At 37.3% G+C, this 16,876-nt stretch overlaps 2 protein-coding genes across 3 annotated transcripts; one reads left to right on the top strand and one right to left on the bottom strand.

Moving 5' to 3' along the window:
- Positions 1 to 1,062: 1,062 nt before the first annotated feature.
- Positions 1,063 to 10,279, top strand: fam171b (family with sequence similarity 171 member B). The gene is made up of 8 exons (XM_051111930.1): positions 1,063 to 1,507; positions 2,945 to 3,178; positions 4,790 to 4,882; positions 5,070 to 5,225; positions 5,619 to 5,789; positions 6,409 to 6,522; positions 6,709 to 6,832; positions 7,851 to 10,279. The coding sequence occupies exons 1-8, from the start codon at positions 1,321 to 1,323 to the stop codon at positions 9,079 to 9,081; spliced, it is 2,310 nt and encodes a 769-aa protein (XP_050967887.1). The 5' UTR covers positions 1,063 to 1,320; the 3' UTR covers positions 9,082 to 10,279.
- An 89-nt stretch (positions 10,280 to 10,368) lies between these two features.
- zswim2 (zinc finger, SWIM-type containing 2) lies at positions 10,369 to 15,527 on the bottom strand. 2 transcript variants are annotated; one of them, XM_051111936.1, is made up of 11 exons: positions 15,246 to 15,527; positions 15,084 to 15,160; positions 14,608 to 14,648; positions 14,237 to 14,462; positions 13,815 to 13,953; positions 12,929 to 13,041; positions 12,201 to 12,285; positions 11,831 to 11,913; positions 11,544 to 11,721; positions 11,244 to 11,441; positions 10,745 to 10,957 (listed from the first exon to the last, which is right to left on the bottom strand). In XM_051111936.1, the coding sequence occupies exons 1-11, from the start codon at positions 15,393 to 15,395 to the stop codon at positions 10,892 to 10,894; spliced, it is 1,356 nt and encodes a 451-aa protein (XP_050967893.1). In that variant the 5' UTR covers positions 15,396 to 15,527; the 3' UTR covers positions 10,745 to 10,891. The 2 variants fall into 2 exon arrangements, with proteins under 2 accessions (XP_050967892.1, XP_050967893.1); XM_051111935.1 differs by having other exon boundaries at positions 10,369 to 11,441.
- Positions 15,528 to 16,876: the final 1,349 nt, after the last annotated feature.

Genomic DNA, 16,876 nt, shown 5'->3' with positions numbered 1-16,876 from the left:
AGTTTTCTTAACGGAAATAGAGCGTTAGTTCTTGTTTTGTATAACGTTATTCTAATATTCCCAGAAATGTATTGTTTTCCTAACCTCTTTACTCCAACATGATCGCTCTGCCGTATGTCAGTAATTATCCAGCACAATCACGACCACAGTTGCCAAGTCCGTGGTTTTCCTGTGGAATTGGGCTACTTTTTAGCACTGTTGCCGCAGGCTGTTTTTGATGCCACCGAAGTGATAATTTACCAGGGGAACCCCCATAAGAAAATTTTATGTTATCCCCCATAACATGATGTTTAATGGGACCCCCCTCGAAATGCGATTGGGCTAGTTTTGAGTAGCAGTTGTGCAGGTTTTGTGAAAACCTGGCAACCCTGATCACGACCCAGTATAGAATAAGCGGTATGGAAATTTATAATCGTGAACGTTTTCATAACTAATTTAATTACACATTTCTCCCCCAGTCACTAACAGAGTACAGTTACAGTTATTTTGTAATTAAATTACGTAACGCCGTTACATGTAAAGTTAATCCCCAACACTGGTCCTGATTAAAAAGGTTTATAAATCAGTCAAAAGATGTGATTTTAATCTGGTGTTCTGTACATGTTTCTGTAAAGGGGTAGGGTTGGTTTAGGTGATTGAAAATATAACCTAAATCAATGGAAGTCTATGCAATGTCCTCACTAAGACAGCGTTTTTTTTATGCCAAAAATCATTAGGATATTAAGTAAAGATCATGTTCCTTCAAGGTATTTCATAAATTCCCTGCAGTTAATATATATCAACTTGATTTGTGATTAATAATATGCGTTACTAAAAACTTCATTTGGACAAAGGCGATTTTCTCATAGTTGTATCTTGGCCAAATATTGTTCTATCCTAACCATACTTCAATGAAAAGCTTATGTATTCACCTTTTAGATGCTGTGTAAATCTCAGTTAAAACAAACTGACCCTTATGACTGGTTCTGTTGTCCAGGGTCACATATTTTGTACACATTTTATGACTATTTTATATTATTTGAGACTCATATTTTCAAATACGTTATACAAATCAATTATGTTTACCTAGGCTATAGCCATGAAGGAGCATTGCGTAATTGCGTACGCTTTAACAAAGAGAAAAAACACTGAGCCAGCAGATGGCATCGCGTGAGCTGTGACGCAACACGCGCACACGTCTGACTCCAGCATCTCCCTCAGATATCCATCGGTCCACCCGAGAAGCGTGATGTGACCGTGACATACACAGCCGCCTGAAGACAGAAAGACAACAAGATTCTCCTTCTCCGTGTCATTGAGTGCAGTTATGTCTGAGACGCCATGCCAGATCTTTCGGGGTGTCTGCTCCTCGCCGCGCTGCTGATTTTCTGCGAGGATGGGTACGTGAGGAGAGCGGAGGGTGGGGTGCTCTCCCACGGCCTCGCCTCGCTGTCGGAGGAGGACAATGCCAGCGATACACAGACGTCCCCGCTCAGGGGACAGGGGGATGCGACGGTGCCTCCATCAGGTAACGGTCACGGCATCCGCTGGGTTCATCTTCGGCATCATCTACATCCTCAGCATCAGCTCCGCCATGAGCTCTGCATGCGGCGTACTTGCAAATAATAGGGATGTTTTCGTGATGGGGTACATGACAACAAAGGACATGGGTGCGCTGTTGACCGCTGTGCTTGCTGTCTCATAACACTGGCCTATAGCATTTATTATGTGTCTATTATTTGTGAGCCTGCGGAGCTCCTCTACATGGCAGTTTGCAGCGAAGCCACCTATTGCAGGCTTTATTTAGGACAGGCTTGTCTACATTATTTAAAGGTGAATAGCTGATGTGGTCGAGCAACACTGTTCTTCTTGAATGTGCATTAAGCATTTAAGGTTGGATTGTGGATTATTTTTTAGAGCCAGAATCATCCAAGACCTTTCTGTTTGTGATGATATATTCAAACCCATTAGATCTTTAATAGTCTTTAATGTCAGGGTTTTTCAAACTTTTTGATGCCAATGACCCCCAAACTGTACAAACTACAAAATATATATATATATATATATATTAGAAAAAATAGTCAGTTGTCATTTACATTGCATGAAGGCCAAAATAGATTATAGAATATTAATTCAAAATAAATATTAATAATTCAGATTTTTTAAAATACAAATTTTCTCTAAATTTTCCTGGATCCCAGCTTGAAAGCACCTGCTTTTACCATCCACAAATGGGTCTAGAACCGCACAAAGCGTACGCCTAATTTTATAACATTATTGTTACCGCGTTTATAGTAGCAAATTTGCCTGTTACAAATATTGTTCATTACCATATCTTGGTTGTTTTAGGTATAGTAATCTAGTTACATATAATAGTAATCTTTTAATAATCTTTAAATATTAGTGCATATTACCTTCTAGTGTCTGCCATTATTTTATCTTGGTAATGTTGTGTTTTGAGGATGTGCACATACTGTATGCAACAAACGAGGGATTCACTTCTTTTTCAGTATTGAGAGACATTTGAAAGAGGATTTTCAAGGTTTCAGCTTTTCACTGATGTGCTCATCCGACATTTGGCACTTTGATCTATTTTTAAGTCGCTCTGCCTGAGCCGTGGGTCCAATGGTCATTACTATTTCAAGGCTAAGATTTTTACCGTCACCAACCAGTTTTTTTCAGTGTTGCAGGTTTTTAATGCGTTTAACAATTACAGTTTAGTTACCTCAATGAATTTACAAACATTGGTGCATGTGGTTAACCTTAAACTCCATTTAATTTGTTTCATTTTTAAATTATTTAAATGATTCTCTTATCTTTGATTCATATCACAAGGGCTTGAGGCAAAATTTAGCATTCAAGTGACTGGAATATCCTCCTATGCTCATTTTTATGCACATTATACATTTTTTATGCACATTTTTTATTCATTTCCACAAAAACCTGACATTTTCTTTGCTTCTAGAGTCGCTCCTGACCCTGAAGATTTGGGTTAAAGATGCGTCTAGCCAGAGGTTTCTGAAAGGAGCTCTGGTGGGTGTGTTCTTGAATGGATCCCAGATTCATTCCAGCCAGACTCTGGAGAATGGAGAGGTCACGGTCACTGTCTCATACCACCTTGGCCTGACCCTCACTCTTGTGGCCAGCATGGAGGGTTATGTGCTCACCCAGCTGCCTTGGAAAACCACCAAGATGCCCAGTAAGTTCCATAACCTCAAAACTGCAGTGTTATTTCATTTATTAGGATTGTGTATTTTATATGATGTGATGACATCAGGTTTATAATTTAGTTTTTTTTATAAGTAAAAACTACCAGCTCAAAAGTTTTTGAACAGTAAGATTTTTAATGTTTTTTAAAGAAGTCTCTTCTCCTCACCAAGTTTGCATTTATTTGATACAAAATACAACAAAAGCAGTAATATTGTGAAATAATTTTACTATTTAAAATAACTGTTTTCTATTTGAATATATTTTAAAATGTAATTTATTCCTGTGATCAAAGCTAAATTTTCAGCATCATTACTCCAGTCTTTAATGTCACATGATCCTTCAGAAATCATTCTAATATGCTGATTTGCTGTCCAAGAATTATTATTATTATTATTATTATTATTATCGTCAATATTTAAAACAGTTGAGTACATTTTTTCTGGATACTTTGATGAATAGAAAGATCCAAAGATCAGCATTTATCTGTAATAAATAGCTTTTGTAACATACATTATTCCATTCAAAAGTTTGGAGTTAATGTATTTTTTTCAGTTAAATGCTGTTGTTCTGAAATTTCTATCATCAGAGAAACCTGAGAAAATTCTACTCAGCTGTTTTCAACATAATAATCAGAGGTGGACAGTAGTGAAGTATTTTTACTCTGCTCAGTCTGCTGTAAAAGTACTTTTCAAGTGCCTGTGCTTTATCAGAGTGTTTTTCTTTGAAAACCTTACTTAACAACATTTCAAAGAATAATATTGTACCTTTTACCGCACTATGTTTCATATTAAATATCTACTTACTCAAGTAAAAGTAATGTAAAGATTTACTTGAGTACAAGAAAGTACTACATTTTAATGTCTTTAAGTATTAAAGGTAAAACAAACAACTTTTATTTATGAAATGTACTGCAGTAAAAAAGTATGACATTATGCTTTGGAATGTAGTGAAATAAAGTTTTCCAAAGAAAAACACTAATAAACTACGATACCTTTTTTAAAAAAAGTAAGTTTATTCTTAAGTGTTTCAAGCTGCAAATCAGAAAGTTAGAATGATTTCTGAAGGATTATGTGATTGGAGTAATGATGCTAAAAATTCAGCTTTGAAATCACAGGAATAAATTACATTTTAAAATATATTCAAATAGAAAGCAGTTATTTTAAATAGTAAAGTATTTCAAAATTGTACGGTTTGTGCTGTACTTTGGATCATATAAATGCAGGCTTGGTGAGCAGAAGAGATCTCACTGTTAAAAATCTCACTGTTCAAAAACTTTTGACTGGTAGTGTATATTAATTAGATGTATTTTTATTATTATTATTCAGTCTAAAGTTTCCTCTTAATCCCTGCATATTTTAGTAAGATATGTTCAATAAACACCTAATGTGAGATGAGAAAATAAATGGTGAGAAAAAGATGACTAGGCAAAAAGAAAGCTGTGAATCATGTGACTCACACTGGCTTGTTTTATAACACTAGACAACTAGAGCTCTAAAGAAATGACCTTCGAACATATGGAGAAATGCAGCTAATGTCAATTTAATGAGAAGCTTGACTGCTGAAATGAGGTCTGAGTGTTTGTTTTTATGCTATTTCCTAGTTTTTTCTGTTATTACGATGTCCCTGCACCCTCAAACACAAGGGAACATCTGGCTCTTTGATGATACTGTGCTGATAACTCGAAAAGCATCTGGTATGTCAGTTAAAACATTTATTACTCCATTACCTATTATTTCATCCAATTATCTACTATTTTGAAATTGAGAACTGTGTATAATTTAATCTATAATTGAATTTAGTGCCTACATAATCTACTGCATTGAGCCTGACTCTACTCTAAATTTCCACTGTTGCATTATCTATTTATTTTCACATTGCAGATCTGTCATTTCAACCGAGCATTCAGTTTCCCAAAAGTCTCCTCAAACTGAATGAGAACACTACCATCTCCATGCTGTCAGCCTATCTGACAGTTTCAGCCCTGCCTATAGAAAAAGACCCAAATTTCTTTACTCTGAACCTGAGCGGTAAAGGAGGTAAGGTGAATTTGAAAGAAAGGCTGCCTAAATGGTGGTACAGGCAGATCTAACCAGTTCATTTCTTATCACATCTCTTGAGTGAATGCTGACCCTGTGTTACATTGAATTTAAGTGAGGGGAGTATATTGTAGGGCAGTTTTAGTCAATGACAGCTACAAACTCATTTACTGTTTAGACTCAATACTGCATTGATTACTTAATGTTATTGATTACATGTTATTGATTAGACAATATCAAGCCACTTGGTTACCCAGATTTAAACAAGAGCTAACATGATGGCACATTGTATACAAATAATTGATTTTCTAGACCCAAATCCTTACATAGGTTTCCCAGTGTATTTTCTGCAGACTATAAAACTAATCTCAGTTGTCACTGTACCAATTACAGGTTATAGGAATGTCAAGTTAAACCCCTTGGCTATGATCAGTGCCCAGTTAGTGTCTAATGGAAAAGAGGTTGACGTCAAAGGACCCATTCAGCTCAAAGTACCACTTCCCTACAACACCCACATACGACCGTCTGACTCACTGCCTGCGTGGACCTTCAACATGACCATAGGTGAATAAAAAACATTTCAGCATTTAAAGACTGCAAACTTGCCCATTCACAAGACGCTTGTCAGACCTTCCACTGTTCTCTTGAAGTGGGGACTCTGAACTACCATCATTATGGTCCTTAAGGAACACACTTAATGGTCCCTAATGGCACAGAAATGGCACATTTCATCTTTAAGACACTTTAGATAAGATTATATCAGATCGTTTGTCTCTAACAAGGTTTTTGCAATCGCTAGGACCAATTTCCCAATACTTAAGTTGCTTTTTTAGAACTATTCACACAGTGAGCAGCAGTCTATGTGGGCTAAACTGTGGATCATTTTCCATTGACAGCTGTCATTCTTGTAATGCAAAGAAATTTTACAAAAGAAAACACTGTATAATGGTGCCTGTTGTTAGTGTTTTTAGATCATTGTTTTATGAGTGACGTTAAATGGAAATGTGTTGGTTGAGTGACAAACTTTCCTACTATTATGGAAGAATTACTTGATTTGAGACATTTATGAAGTGTTTTGTAGTTTTAGTGCATATTGGTTGGTTGGAACTGTGTGAAGAGTTTTGAAAAAGTGACCTAACTATTGAAAAATAGTTAAATAGTTACCACATATATGTTATCACAGGTACCTGGGTAAATAAAGGTATAGGCACAGTTCAGATGGAGAAAAATGGCCTGGTCTGGAATTACGTAGCACCTCAACTTGGTAACTGGATTGCTTCACCACCACCATCATCAGGTAAAATCAGTTATATGTGTCATATTTGTAATTAAAAGAAGTATTGTAAAATCTCACTCATCAGCCCATGCTTTTACTATTTACCAATCCAAAAGCATTCCACTTTCATTACTTTAACACAGAAATCCATATCTTCTTGTGTTCACGTGCAGCCCTCTAACCAGATTTATGTTTGTGTAAATCTAGGTTATATGGGGCTCGCAAGCTCAATGGATTTCATTTCCTACCACACATACCTTCTTGTGGGTATCTTGGGAGGAACTCTTGTGATAGTCATTGGATTTTTATCTGTGATTGTATTTCACTGCAGGTAAGAGCTTATTCGGCCATGCAAATATCATTGTATGACTTTCTTATGAACAGAAATGAGCAACACTGAATTGCAAGACTTGACTGTTTCATCTTAAAGGATTAGTTTATTTCCAGAAAAAAAAATCCTGACAATTTCCTTACCCTTATGTCATCCAAGATGTCCATTTTTTTCTTTCTACAGTTGAAAAGAAATTCCTGCATTTTTCTCGATATATTGGACTTTAATGGTGGTCAACGCGTTGAAGGTCCAAATTGCAGTTTTAATGCAGCTTCAAACGGCTCTACACGATCCCAACCCGAGAAATAAGGGTCTTATCTAATGAAGTCATTTTCTAAAAAAAAATAAAAAAAATTGATGTAATTTTTAACCACAAATGCACATCCTGCGCTACCTCTGCGAGGCCCAGCCCGAGACCAGAGCGGGTTGAGGTCCAAAACTTCTACGCACGGCTCCGATAGCCTTGTGGGCAGCATGTCGACATGAATACTGTTGCGCTTCGGGCGTCCCTTTTTCAAGTTCTGGCTTGCAGACCCTTCCCGATCTCATCTCCCCTCTCTCTCTCTCTTCCACTTCACTTCCTGTCTAAATACTGCCCTATCAAATAAAGGGCAAAAATGCCAAAAAATGTAAAAATAAAACATCAGTGCGACATTCATACTGTTGCAGCTGTTGTTATAGCAACAATAGACGTCCTCGGCTGCAACGCTGCTAAATAAAGTGCCCTTTCAACTTTTTGAACATACCCTTATTCCTCAGCTGGGATCATGTAGAGCCCTTTGAAGCGGCACTGAAACTACAACCCGCTGATCCACATTGAAGTCCACTATATGGAGAAAAATCCTGGAATGTTTTCCTCAAAAATCTTAACTTCTTTTCAAATGAAGAAAGAAAGACATGAACGTCTTGGATGACATGGGATAAGTAAATTATCAGGAAAATTTTAACCTGAAAGTGAACTAATCCTTGAACCATTTGTCAAAATATCTAGCAATCCTTTTTCTATCTTGCTTTACAGAGATTTGAATCATGAGGCCGGTAGAAGGCGATGGAATTCCACCAGGCTCACCGTACTGAAGAAAGACCAGACCACTTCCACCAGCTCTGATGAGGCTCAAGAACTTTTCTTTCATAATGGGGACCGGGCTTATTCTCTGGCTGCAAGAGGCATCGGCCATGATGCATCAGACTCTCCACGACACCAAGCCAACTACAACATTTATGTGGAAAATGTTGGCAGGCCAGCGGGCAATCTGTACGAGAATATTGGAGCTGTGGGATTAGAAAGCTTCAGAGCCCCAGTGTCTAATCTCTACGTTAATAGTGATGAAGTGGCAAAGCTTCGGGAAAAATCAGAACAGAATGGCTCGCGCCCGAATGGTGCGGAGAATGTGGTTTTCAGAGACAAGCTGTTCCACATCTATAACCAGTCCGTGGCGATTGTACCAGCCCCAGAGTTGTTCAATTCCCAGGGACAATCTGACCCTTCTGGAAGCAGATCTGCCACCTTCCCACGGAATGGCATGGAACATGGAGCTCAGACAGAGCGGAACTTAAAAGACAGTTTCACTCAGACGTTGCCTAAAGTTCCCCAGCAGGACAGCGACGAGCAGCAGGTTTTGGAAGGAGCGCAAGCCGCTGCCGCAAACCCAGGGTTATGGGGCCGTTACAGTCATCTCCTGGAATCCGTATCTGTCCCAGGAACTTTGAACGAAGCAGCCGGAATGGGGCCTTTCCGAGGGGAACTCCAGGGAATATCAGAGCAAACCTTGCTGGAGCTCTCCAAGGGCAAGCCGTCCATTCACCCGCCCCGGGCTTGGTTTGTGTCTCTCGATGGTAAACCAGCAGCCCAGGTTCGTCACTCTGTGATCGAGCTTCAGGGAAGACACCGTCCGGGCAGCAGCAACGACACAAGCTTGGACTCTGGAGTGGACATGAACGAGCTGCAACAGCCTCTGCGAAAAAGCGAGGAACCCTCAAGCGCTAGCATGGCTAAAATAAGTGGAAATCAAGAGCAGGACTTGAGCAGCAGTGAAATTGGGAGTCCCGAGGACACGTCCCTGCGGAACACCCTGGAAGGCAGCAGTGCAGCCATTCCCAACATCCCGGAGGACAGGGATGCAGGGGACACCTCTAGCGAGTCCAAATCTACCCCTCCACCACGGAGACTGCGGAAGGTTCGAGACAAGAAGCCTGACAAGAAGACATCTCGACACATGAGGGAGGAGAGACCCCAAACGAAACACTAACTGGATAACCTGAGTGTAGCCGTAGCTTTTTGGTGTTTGATCAAATTGCCTTATAAACAACAGGATGAATGAATAAAACAAAAATGCCTGTCTTACCTGCCGTAGCTCAAAGTCGATTCCTGTGGCTATGCTGTATGCAGCATTTTGTCAGCAGTTCATTTGTACACAATTTCCCAACCACACTGTACAATGTTTTTACACACTTCTTTGAAAGAACATATTTGTTTACCTTCAAAAAGTACATTGTAAAAGTATGTATATATATATCTAAGTATTTTTAAACATTTGTTGCCCTGTGAGCACAATACTTGTACCCACAATGCTCTTCTAGCAAGTCTGCAAAACTGTTTAAAATCAATTTGGATCTCTCGATTTGCTAGGAATCAGTTTTTGTTCTTTAGTTCATTTGAAAATGTAATGCAAGGAACTGCCACACAGTGCCATAAACAATTATAAAATAAATTGTGGAAAAAACAAGCACTGTATATTAAGCACTATATATTCTCCAATTCAGAAAGAGCACCAGTGTGTTGCCAAGAGTTTTCTGAGGAAGAAACTAAGGCCTTTAAGGTCAAATGCCGTTTTAACGCACTGTACTTATTTAATGTATTATTGCTAGTCACATTTGCATGCCGTCCATTGTGATGCTTTTATCATTCAATGTTTTCATGTGTAAGAATGTAGTACCCAAAAACATCGAAGATATGTCTTAGGTTATGGTTTACTACCTTATCAAGGCCAATGCTGGAAACTCAGCCGTACAGGTCATGAACCTAGCATATTAAGATGTTTCTTGTGCTAATGTGTTTTGTGTGTGAAATATTTCTTCACAAATTGACAACAAATCATTATCAACTCATGTATTGAATGTGTTGGAGCGTTTTTAGCTTTATTATTTTAGGCAATTAATTGTAACGGTTAAATTCTGAAGGACAGTTACAATAAAAAACTAGCTTCTTGTTTGTTGTCAGGCAGCAAAATTAAACTAAGATGGCAAACTATGACCGAGGACAGATTGCATTGTGTCAGCTGAATGTTTTTAACGTAATTTATGTTGTATTGTAGCATTTATTATTTCACGAATTGTAATATATTTTAATGATTTCTCAACACACTGGTTTAAACGGCTCATGAGCCATTCCTGGATGCTTTAAAGTACAGCTTGTAATCTGCCTTTTTGTGCACATTTAATAAAGGTACTTGACCAAAAAAAAAAATGCTCATGAGTTTTATGTACCACAAATTAATTCTTTAATAATGCACATTAAGTAATCAACAAATATAAAAGACAATAATAAAAGTACTGTCTCTTAAACCTCTTTGCCTTTGCTTTCAGTAGAAATCACAAGTTATTATTTTGAGTTCAAAGATTATGCAAATTCAATGACTGCTCAGCTAAATACAAGAAACATTTGGATTTTATTAAACAGGAAATTTAAGGCACTCGTAAGGGATATAATATTAAAAAGCCCATTTTAAAACAGGGCAATAACATTAAAAAGAGCCTTCCTCTGGGTACTTCTGGTTTTTAATGTTATAGCCGTAGTTTAATAAAAGCTTTTTAATATTACACATGTGAGTGTCTTGAATTCTTGCCTCCTAGAGGTAATCCAAACACATTTGAAGCAACTTTCCACCATTGTTTTTTGATGGCATACTTGTTCACTTTACTCTTGTTTTCTCATAAGTATAACTTTGACAGGGTTGTTTGTCATCCAGAGATGAACATCCTTCACATCCACCCTGTTTGGCCTTGGTCTCTGTTTTAAGTGAGCGTTCCTCAATGTTCTGATCCTGCTGAAAGCTGGAGCTATGCTGGATGGCCCATTAATGCCCACTGTGAGTCTTTGCTGGTCATTTTGTGTTCCGGCCAAAGCTGATTGGACATTCAAACAAGTTAGACCTACATCTGAGGGCCTATTTGGGAAGAACTCTCTCCTCACATCCTGTGCAACTATTCCCTTCCCAATTGATAATCTCCTATGATGTTCTTTTGTGTGATTATGCTTTATGGTGGACATTCTGGTATAAGGTTCTATGTGGGAACTATTGATGCAGAGATCTTGAAAACCCTGAGTGAGTGAATCCACAAAGGAGGGACTGGAATACCCTGGTTCAGATCTCACTGTTCTCAACTGAGATGGTGCACTACCTCTTTTTACCTGCAAACCAATACCTGGCAGAAAGAACTCTGAGATCTGGTCATCGGTATGCTTGCTCAGAACATCACTAGATGGAGCCAGAGATCTTTCTGTTCTGCCACTTTTGGGATTCCACATAAGAGGATTGTAGATGATGTGCCAGTCCAGTGGGCAGCAGTTAGACTTGCGGAGCAATGGATCAATACAGCCGGTATGGAACTGGGACAGATTCAGGAAAGAAAGAAAATAGATAATAACAAGATATTAAAGCTTTATTAGTATTCAACACACCTTGAGTGAGCTGAACTTGAGATGTGTTACCTTGTGTTTGCAGGGAAGGGTTCTGACTTGTTGACCCAGTTGAAATCTTGAGAGGCAGATTCTGCACTGAACACCCGGATAAAGCAGTCGGGACTCTTTTCGAACTCTCACCATCGGCAAACTCTTCATTACATAGTTCGGGATTATATCACACGTCACACCAGACGTGCTGCTGAAGCTGTAATACAGAGTAAAACAGAGTGATGTGTCACAAAATCCTTAAAGTGGGTTTGAAATTAAAAATAAAATAATCATGTTGCACAGAAGCTAGAATTGAGTGGACGAACCTACTACCCATTGAGTGGTTTTCCATTTTCTGTGTTTCCTCAGAGGCGTGAAGTTCTACTGTCTGCCATGGCTGACCTCTTTTCTGCACAATTATAACAATAAAGGAAGAATATTTTTTAGAAGAATAAATTCTCTCAGCAATTCTATAATGCGTTACTACACATTAATCTATAACACATTAATCTATAAAAATCCACTATAACAGCCTAAAAATCTATTTCAAATACATTCAAATAATGCTGTTTATTATATTGTTTGACAGTGCCATATGGTAAACTTATTTCTAATTTCTGCTACAAATAACTAGACTCTAAAGTTATTAATAGCATCACCATGTTTCTTGCTCAAATGTGAATCTTAAAAACTCACCATTCGAACCATGAAGCAATGTTGTGTATGGACTGTTCTCCTAAAGCAGTCTTCACACAGATGGAAATAACGGCACTCTGTGCACCTGTGAACATCAGATTGAAGACATTTAATATGACACTCCAATCCAACACTAGTCAGAATTTAGAATAGATTACCATTCAAACTTTCGTGTTCAGTAGGATTTTTCTTTTTAAGAAATTAAAACTTTAAAAAGTCACAAATACTAATACTTTTATTCAACAAAGATGCATTAAAATGATTAAAACAAGGAGTTTAACACTGGAACAAATTTGTTACAGATACAAAATTCTACTTTGTAACTTTCAATTCATCAAAGAATTCTACAAAAAAAAAAAAAAAAAAATAAGTAACTGATAATAGTAAGAAATTATGTCATAATAATAGAAAAGAATATATATTTCAGCAGTATATCAGCATATAGCAGTGACTTCTGAAGGATTCTGTGACACTGGAGTAATGGCTTCTGAAAATTCAGCTTTGTCATCACAGAATTAAACTGCATTTTTAAACATATTAAAATAAAAAAGCCATTTAAAATTGCAATAAGATTCTGAAATACTAATGAACTGCTTTTACTGTATTACTGATCAAATAAATGCAGCTTTGGTGACCATAAGAGGCTTCTTGTAAAAACATTAAAAAATCTTACAGTCCCCAAACTTTTAAACAACCGTATACATCTGCACTGTGTAATAGATGCCTACTTGAAACATTTGCCGATGATTGGACAAACCCTGCAGCTGTTACACACAACACCCAGATGTTTGTCCAGACAGTCCTTCTCATAGTAGGTTAACAGTTCACTTGCATTTTTCACCTGTCAAAAACAACACATTTAAACCCAAGATGATTTAAGTTTAACAGGATAGTTAAAGGAGAAGTTCCCTTGTAAAAAAAAAAAAAAAATAAATAATACAATTTATATACTTTTTAATATCAAACGTTAGTCTTGTCTTACTGTGTATTCTAGCTCAAGACAGTTCGGGTATTTTGAAAAACTCTGACCGTATTTTCTCCCTCAACTTCAAAATCATCCTATATCACCGTTTTCCCTTTTTTGTTGAGGGTGTTTGATCTTCTTTGCATGTTCACTTTGCAAAGACTGGGTCGGAACTTCTGCAGCGATGTAGGGTGATTTTGAAATGATTTTTGAAGTTAAGGAGAAAATAGTCTGAGTTTTTTGGAGTCTTGAGCTAGAATAGACTGAGTTTGGGGAGAGCAAGACAAGACGAGCGTTTGAGATTAAAAAGTATTTAAATTGTATTTTTTAAATGTGAATAACTGATTGTTTCACTAGATAAGACCCTTCTTTCTTTGGCTGGGATCGTTTACAACCGCATTTGGGATCATTTGAAGCCACATTTAAACTGCATTTTGAAAGTTCAAACTCGGTGCACCATATCAGTCCATTATATAGAGAAAAATCCTGAAATGTTTTCCTCAAAAAACACAATTTCTTTACGACTGTAGAAAGAAAGACATGAACATCTTGGATGACAAGGGGGTGAATACATTATCTGTAAATTGTTGTTCTGGAAGTGGACTTCTCCTTTAAGAACATTTGAGTGACTGTGTCTTGTAATGATGTACCTGTTCAATTAGCTGCTTAAAAGTGCCAAAATCCTCCCTGCAGAGTGGACACTTAAGCAGACCGCGTGGGTCCTTCTTTGTTTGATGATCAGCCCATACCTTCATGCAAGAGATGTGGATGTTGTTTCCACAACTGAACCTTAAAAATAACCCATAATTACAATGCAACCAGTTAGAAGTTTCATGTGATTGAGGATCACTAATAGCTTTAAGTGGAAACTAGAACTTAACTGTAATGCATTTGGCTTTAAAGGCATAATTAATACATTTCTATGTTTAAAAATATATTGATTTCAAATGTTTCATACTCACTTTCTGGTTAATACAGTCTTTATCATTAACTTCTACATATTTTAGACATATGTTTACAGAGTATCTAATTAACTTCCTAAATAAGATTCATTTTGAATAAGTTCTCCTACTTGCAATAGGTCACAGGCAATTTTTTCAGCAAAAGTTCTTCTTGGCAGATTGGACATATATCGTCTTTCCCAATGTCTTTCTGTCTGATGCTTCCGTCTTCCTCATTAGGCTCAGGGCATGATGGGCCTGAGCTACTCCTGTCATTAGGAGATGTAGTTTTGCTCACATAAAGCCCTTGTAACAGCTCTAGGATCTGCCTCTCTGCAAGACCATACTGAAAACAGTCTGAAACACAACAAATGACCAAAAAGACACTTGTAGCTCATACATTAATGTACAGGTAGTAAATGCCTTTCTGTGCATCTGTTTACAAATATCAGTGGAAAGGATTGTTTTATGATGCTTACACCAAGAAAAATCATCTACTTACATTCATGATCTCTTGGCAGTCGAAATTTACGCATTAAAATCCTAGAATGAAGTGATGAAATAAGTATGAGTAAATTCAGATTATCAGCACGCAAACTGCATGTGTTTCTTCAACTATGACCACTTTTCTGTGCCAGGGGTTGTTATTAAATCTTAGAAATGTTATACAATGTCTACCCTGGTGAAAAAAAACAGCATATGCTGGTAGGTATGTTTTGATGCTGGTTTATGCTGGTCCTTTGCTGGTTCATGCTGGTCCTTGACCAGCAACATGACCAGCAAAATCCAGCAAAGGACCAGCATAAACCAGCAAAGGACCAGCTTAAACCAGCATCAAAACATACCTACCAGCATATGCTGATTTTTTCACCACGGTAGATCATTTATTCAGACACCTTTCATGCGGCCAGACCTAAACTTTTATTTCAAAAAGTACCCATCTAGAATTCAACCCATCAACCCAAAGCATTTATTTACCAGCAGATGTGTGTACAAAGATCCTTCTCTTTCTGAAAGGCAGGGCAGGTACACGTGTGTGGATCCCCCAAACACACCTTAAACATGAAATGGCATTGTTAATTTGCACAAAATATATTAACAATTGAATTAAACAACAACGACAAAGCAATGCATGCTCACTTTATAATTTTTGCTGTCTCCATCCTCTTTCAGGAGAAATCCAATCGGTCCAAACTCTTTGAGAATAAAAATGGTGGTATTCAGTGCTCGATGTTGATGTGAGCTGACCGCATCACTCACTGCTTTCCTCCACATTGTTTTCCGGAACATTATTAACTCTAATTTGTTCCAAAATACGCATATATTATAAGTAAACTTTTTTTAAATTAATAATGTACGTCGCTGGACGTTTCATAAACGCATTAATTCGTTACATAAACACGTTGGCTGGATCTCTGAAACTTTCTGTCTCTAATCAGGTGTTGCTATTGTATCTGGTGTTTCTATAGCAACAAGCCACGCTTAATAAACGGTAGATGCGATGTATCATCGCTAGATGGCGCTGTTGAGTCTCTCTGTAGTCTTCTGCGCTGAACAGTTGCGTGTTCTCTGTAATATCAATTCTTTTTCAGTGAACAAATGTTTTTTATTTATTTATTTATTTATTTATTTATTTTTTAGAAAAATATGATGTTAATCAACATTAGTCAACAGACACACTGTTAAAAGTACATATTGCATACTGTTTAACACACTATTAGCCTATCCATACCAATTGATGTCATCTTGCAAAATAACGAAAAACATGTTAAATTGTAGCTAAATATGTCTGTATCTATTCTATAGAAAAGGAAAAAAGTGTTAATTGCAGCTTAATAATTCAATAATTGCAGGGCGTTTGTAGCTATTAGCCCCCAATCAAAAAGTGTTCTCATCTTTTAATACTCTTTACCTGCAGAAATGAGTCGTACGCTTCAAGTGCTTTGCTGACAAATGATAAATGGCATAAAACTTTTGTTTTCTACAGTGCACTGTAAATAAACCCCACCTTGTTCTTTTTGTTTTCTGTATTATTAAAATATCCGATTATCTAAAGATTTCAGTGTGAGAAACCACTGCAAACGATTCAGTGCGTGAGCGAACTGTCCGAATTAATCACAATTGCGAAAATGCAAACTTGTTTGACCAAAAAATCAAAATTGTAAAAAGAGTGATTCATTCGCACCACTACTGTCTGACGTCACGTTCTGATAGAGTGTTTTAACGACAGGTCATCAATCGGCCATATTGGCAGCACTGAATGTAAACAATGTCACTGAACCGAATAAAACTTGCATATTTTGCTGATTATTGCTGCTGAAATGGTCAATTATTGTCATGTTTTGGGCTGTGCTAGTCGTCCGGACTGGGAAAAAACATTACTATAGACTGCCAAAAGTTATAACAAATCAAGGAGAAGAGTGCAAAAAAACAGTTTGAGGAACAAAAGGCGTTTGTGGTTAACCAAACTGAACCAGGATTTCCAGGGCAAAAATCTTACATTCATGTTTGTTCTTATCACTTCCGGTCAGGTAGGTGAAATGTTAGGCTAAAATCTTAATTAATACTGCTCGTATGTATCTTTACCACCTATTAACTTAACTTTGTCAAAATATTACATGCTTTCCTACTTACTAAGTCCTTCTCTGTATGATTTAGCAGCCTCCAAATGGTTTTTCAGTGGTTTAAACAGCATAAATTAGCACAAAAACATATACAGTAGTACATTAACTGTGCAGTGCTGTTGTTTACATTTGAGTATCTCCAATATG

This window comes from Labeo rohita, chromosome 6 (assembly GCF_022985175.1).
Source record: "Labeo rohita strain BAU-BD-2019 chromosome 6, IGBB_LRoh.1.0, whole genome shotgun sequence".
Taxonomy (NCBI): Eukaryota; Metazoa; Chordata; class Actinopteri; order Cypriniformes; family Cyprinidae; genus Labeo; species Labeo rohita.
Note: the sequence above shows the minus strand (reverse complement) of the source record. Positions and strands in the feature narration are given on the sequence as shown.

Excerpts from the sequence above, each read along its gene's own strand:
- fam171b (XM_051111930.1), top strand. The coding sequence starts at position 1,321 with ATGCCAGATCTTTCGGGGTGTCTGCTCCTCGCCGCGCTGCTGATTTTC. Across the intron at positions 3,179-4,789 it reads GAAAACCACCAAGATGCCCA|TTTTTTCTGTTATTACGATG; the intron begins GTAAGTTCCATA and ends GCTATTTCCTAG. Across the intron at positions 6,833-7,850 it reads GTGATTGTATTTCACTGCAG|AGATTTGAATCATGAGGCCG; the intron begins GTAAGAGCTTAT and ends CTTGCTTTACAG.
- zswim2 (XM_051111935.1), bottom strand. The coding sequence starts at position 15,395 with ATGTTCCGGAAAACAATGTGGAGGAAAGCAGTGAGTGATGCGGTCAGC. Across the intron at positions 14,649-15,083 it reads CTTTGTACACACATCTGCTG|GATTTTAATGCGTAAATTTC; the intron begins GTAAATAAATGC and ends ACTTCATTCTAG. Across the intron at positions 11,914-12,200 it reads ATTGCTTCATGGTTCGAATG|AAAAGAGGTCAGCCATGGCA; the intron begins GTGAGTTTTTAA and ends ATAATTGTGCAG.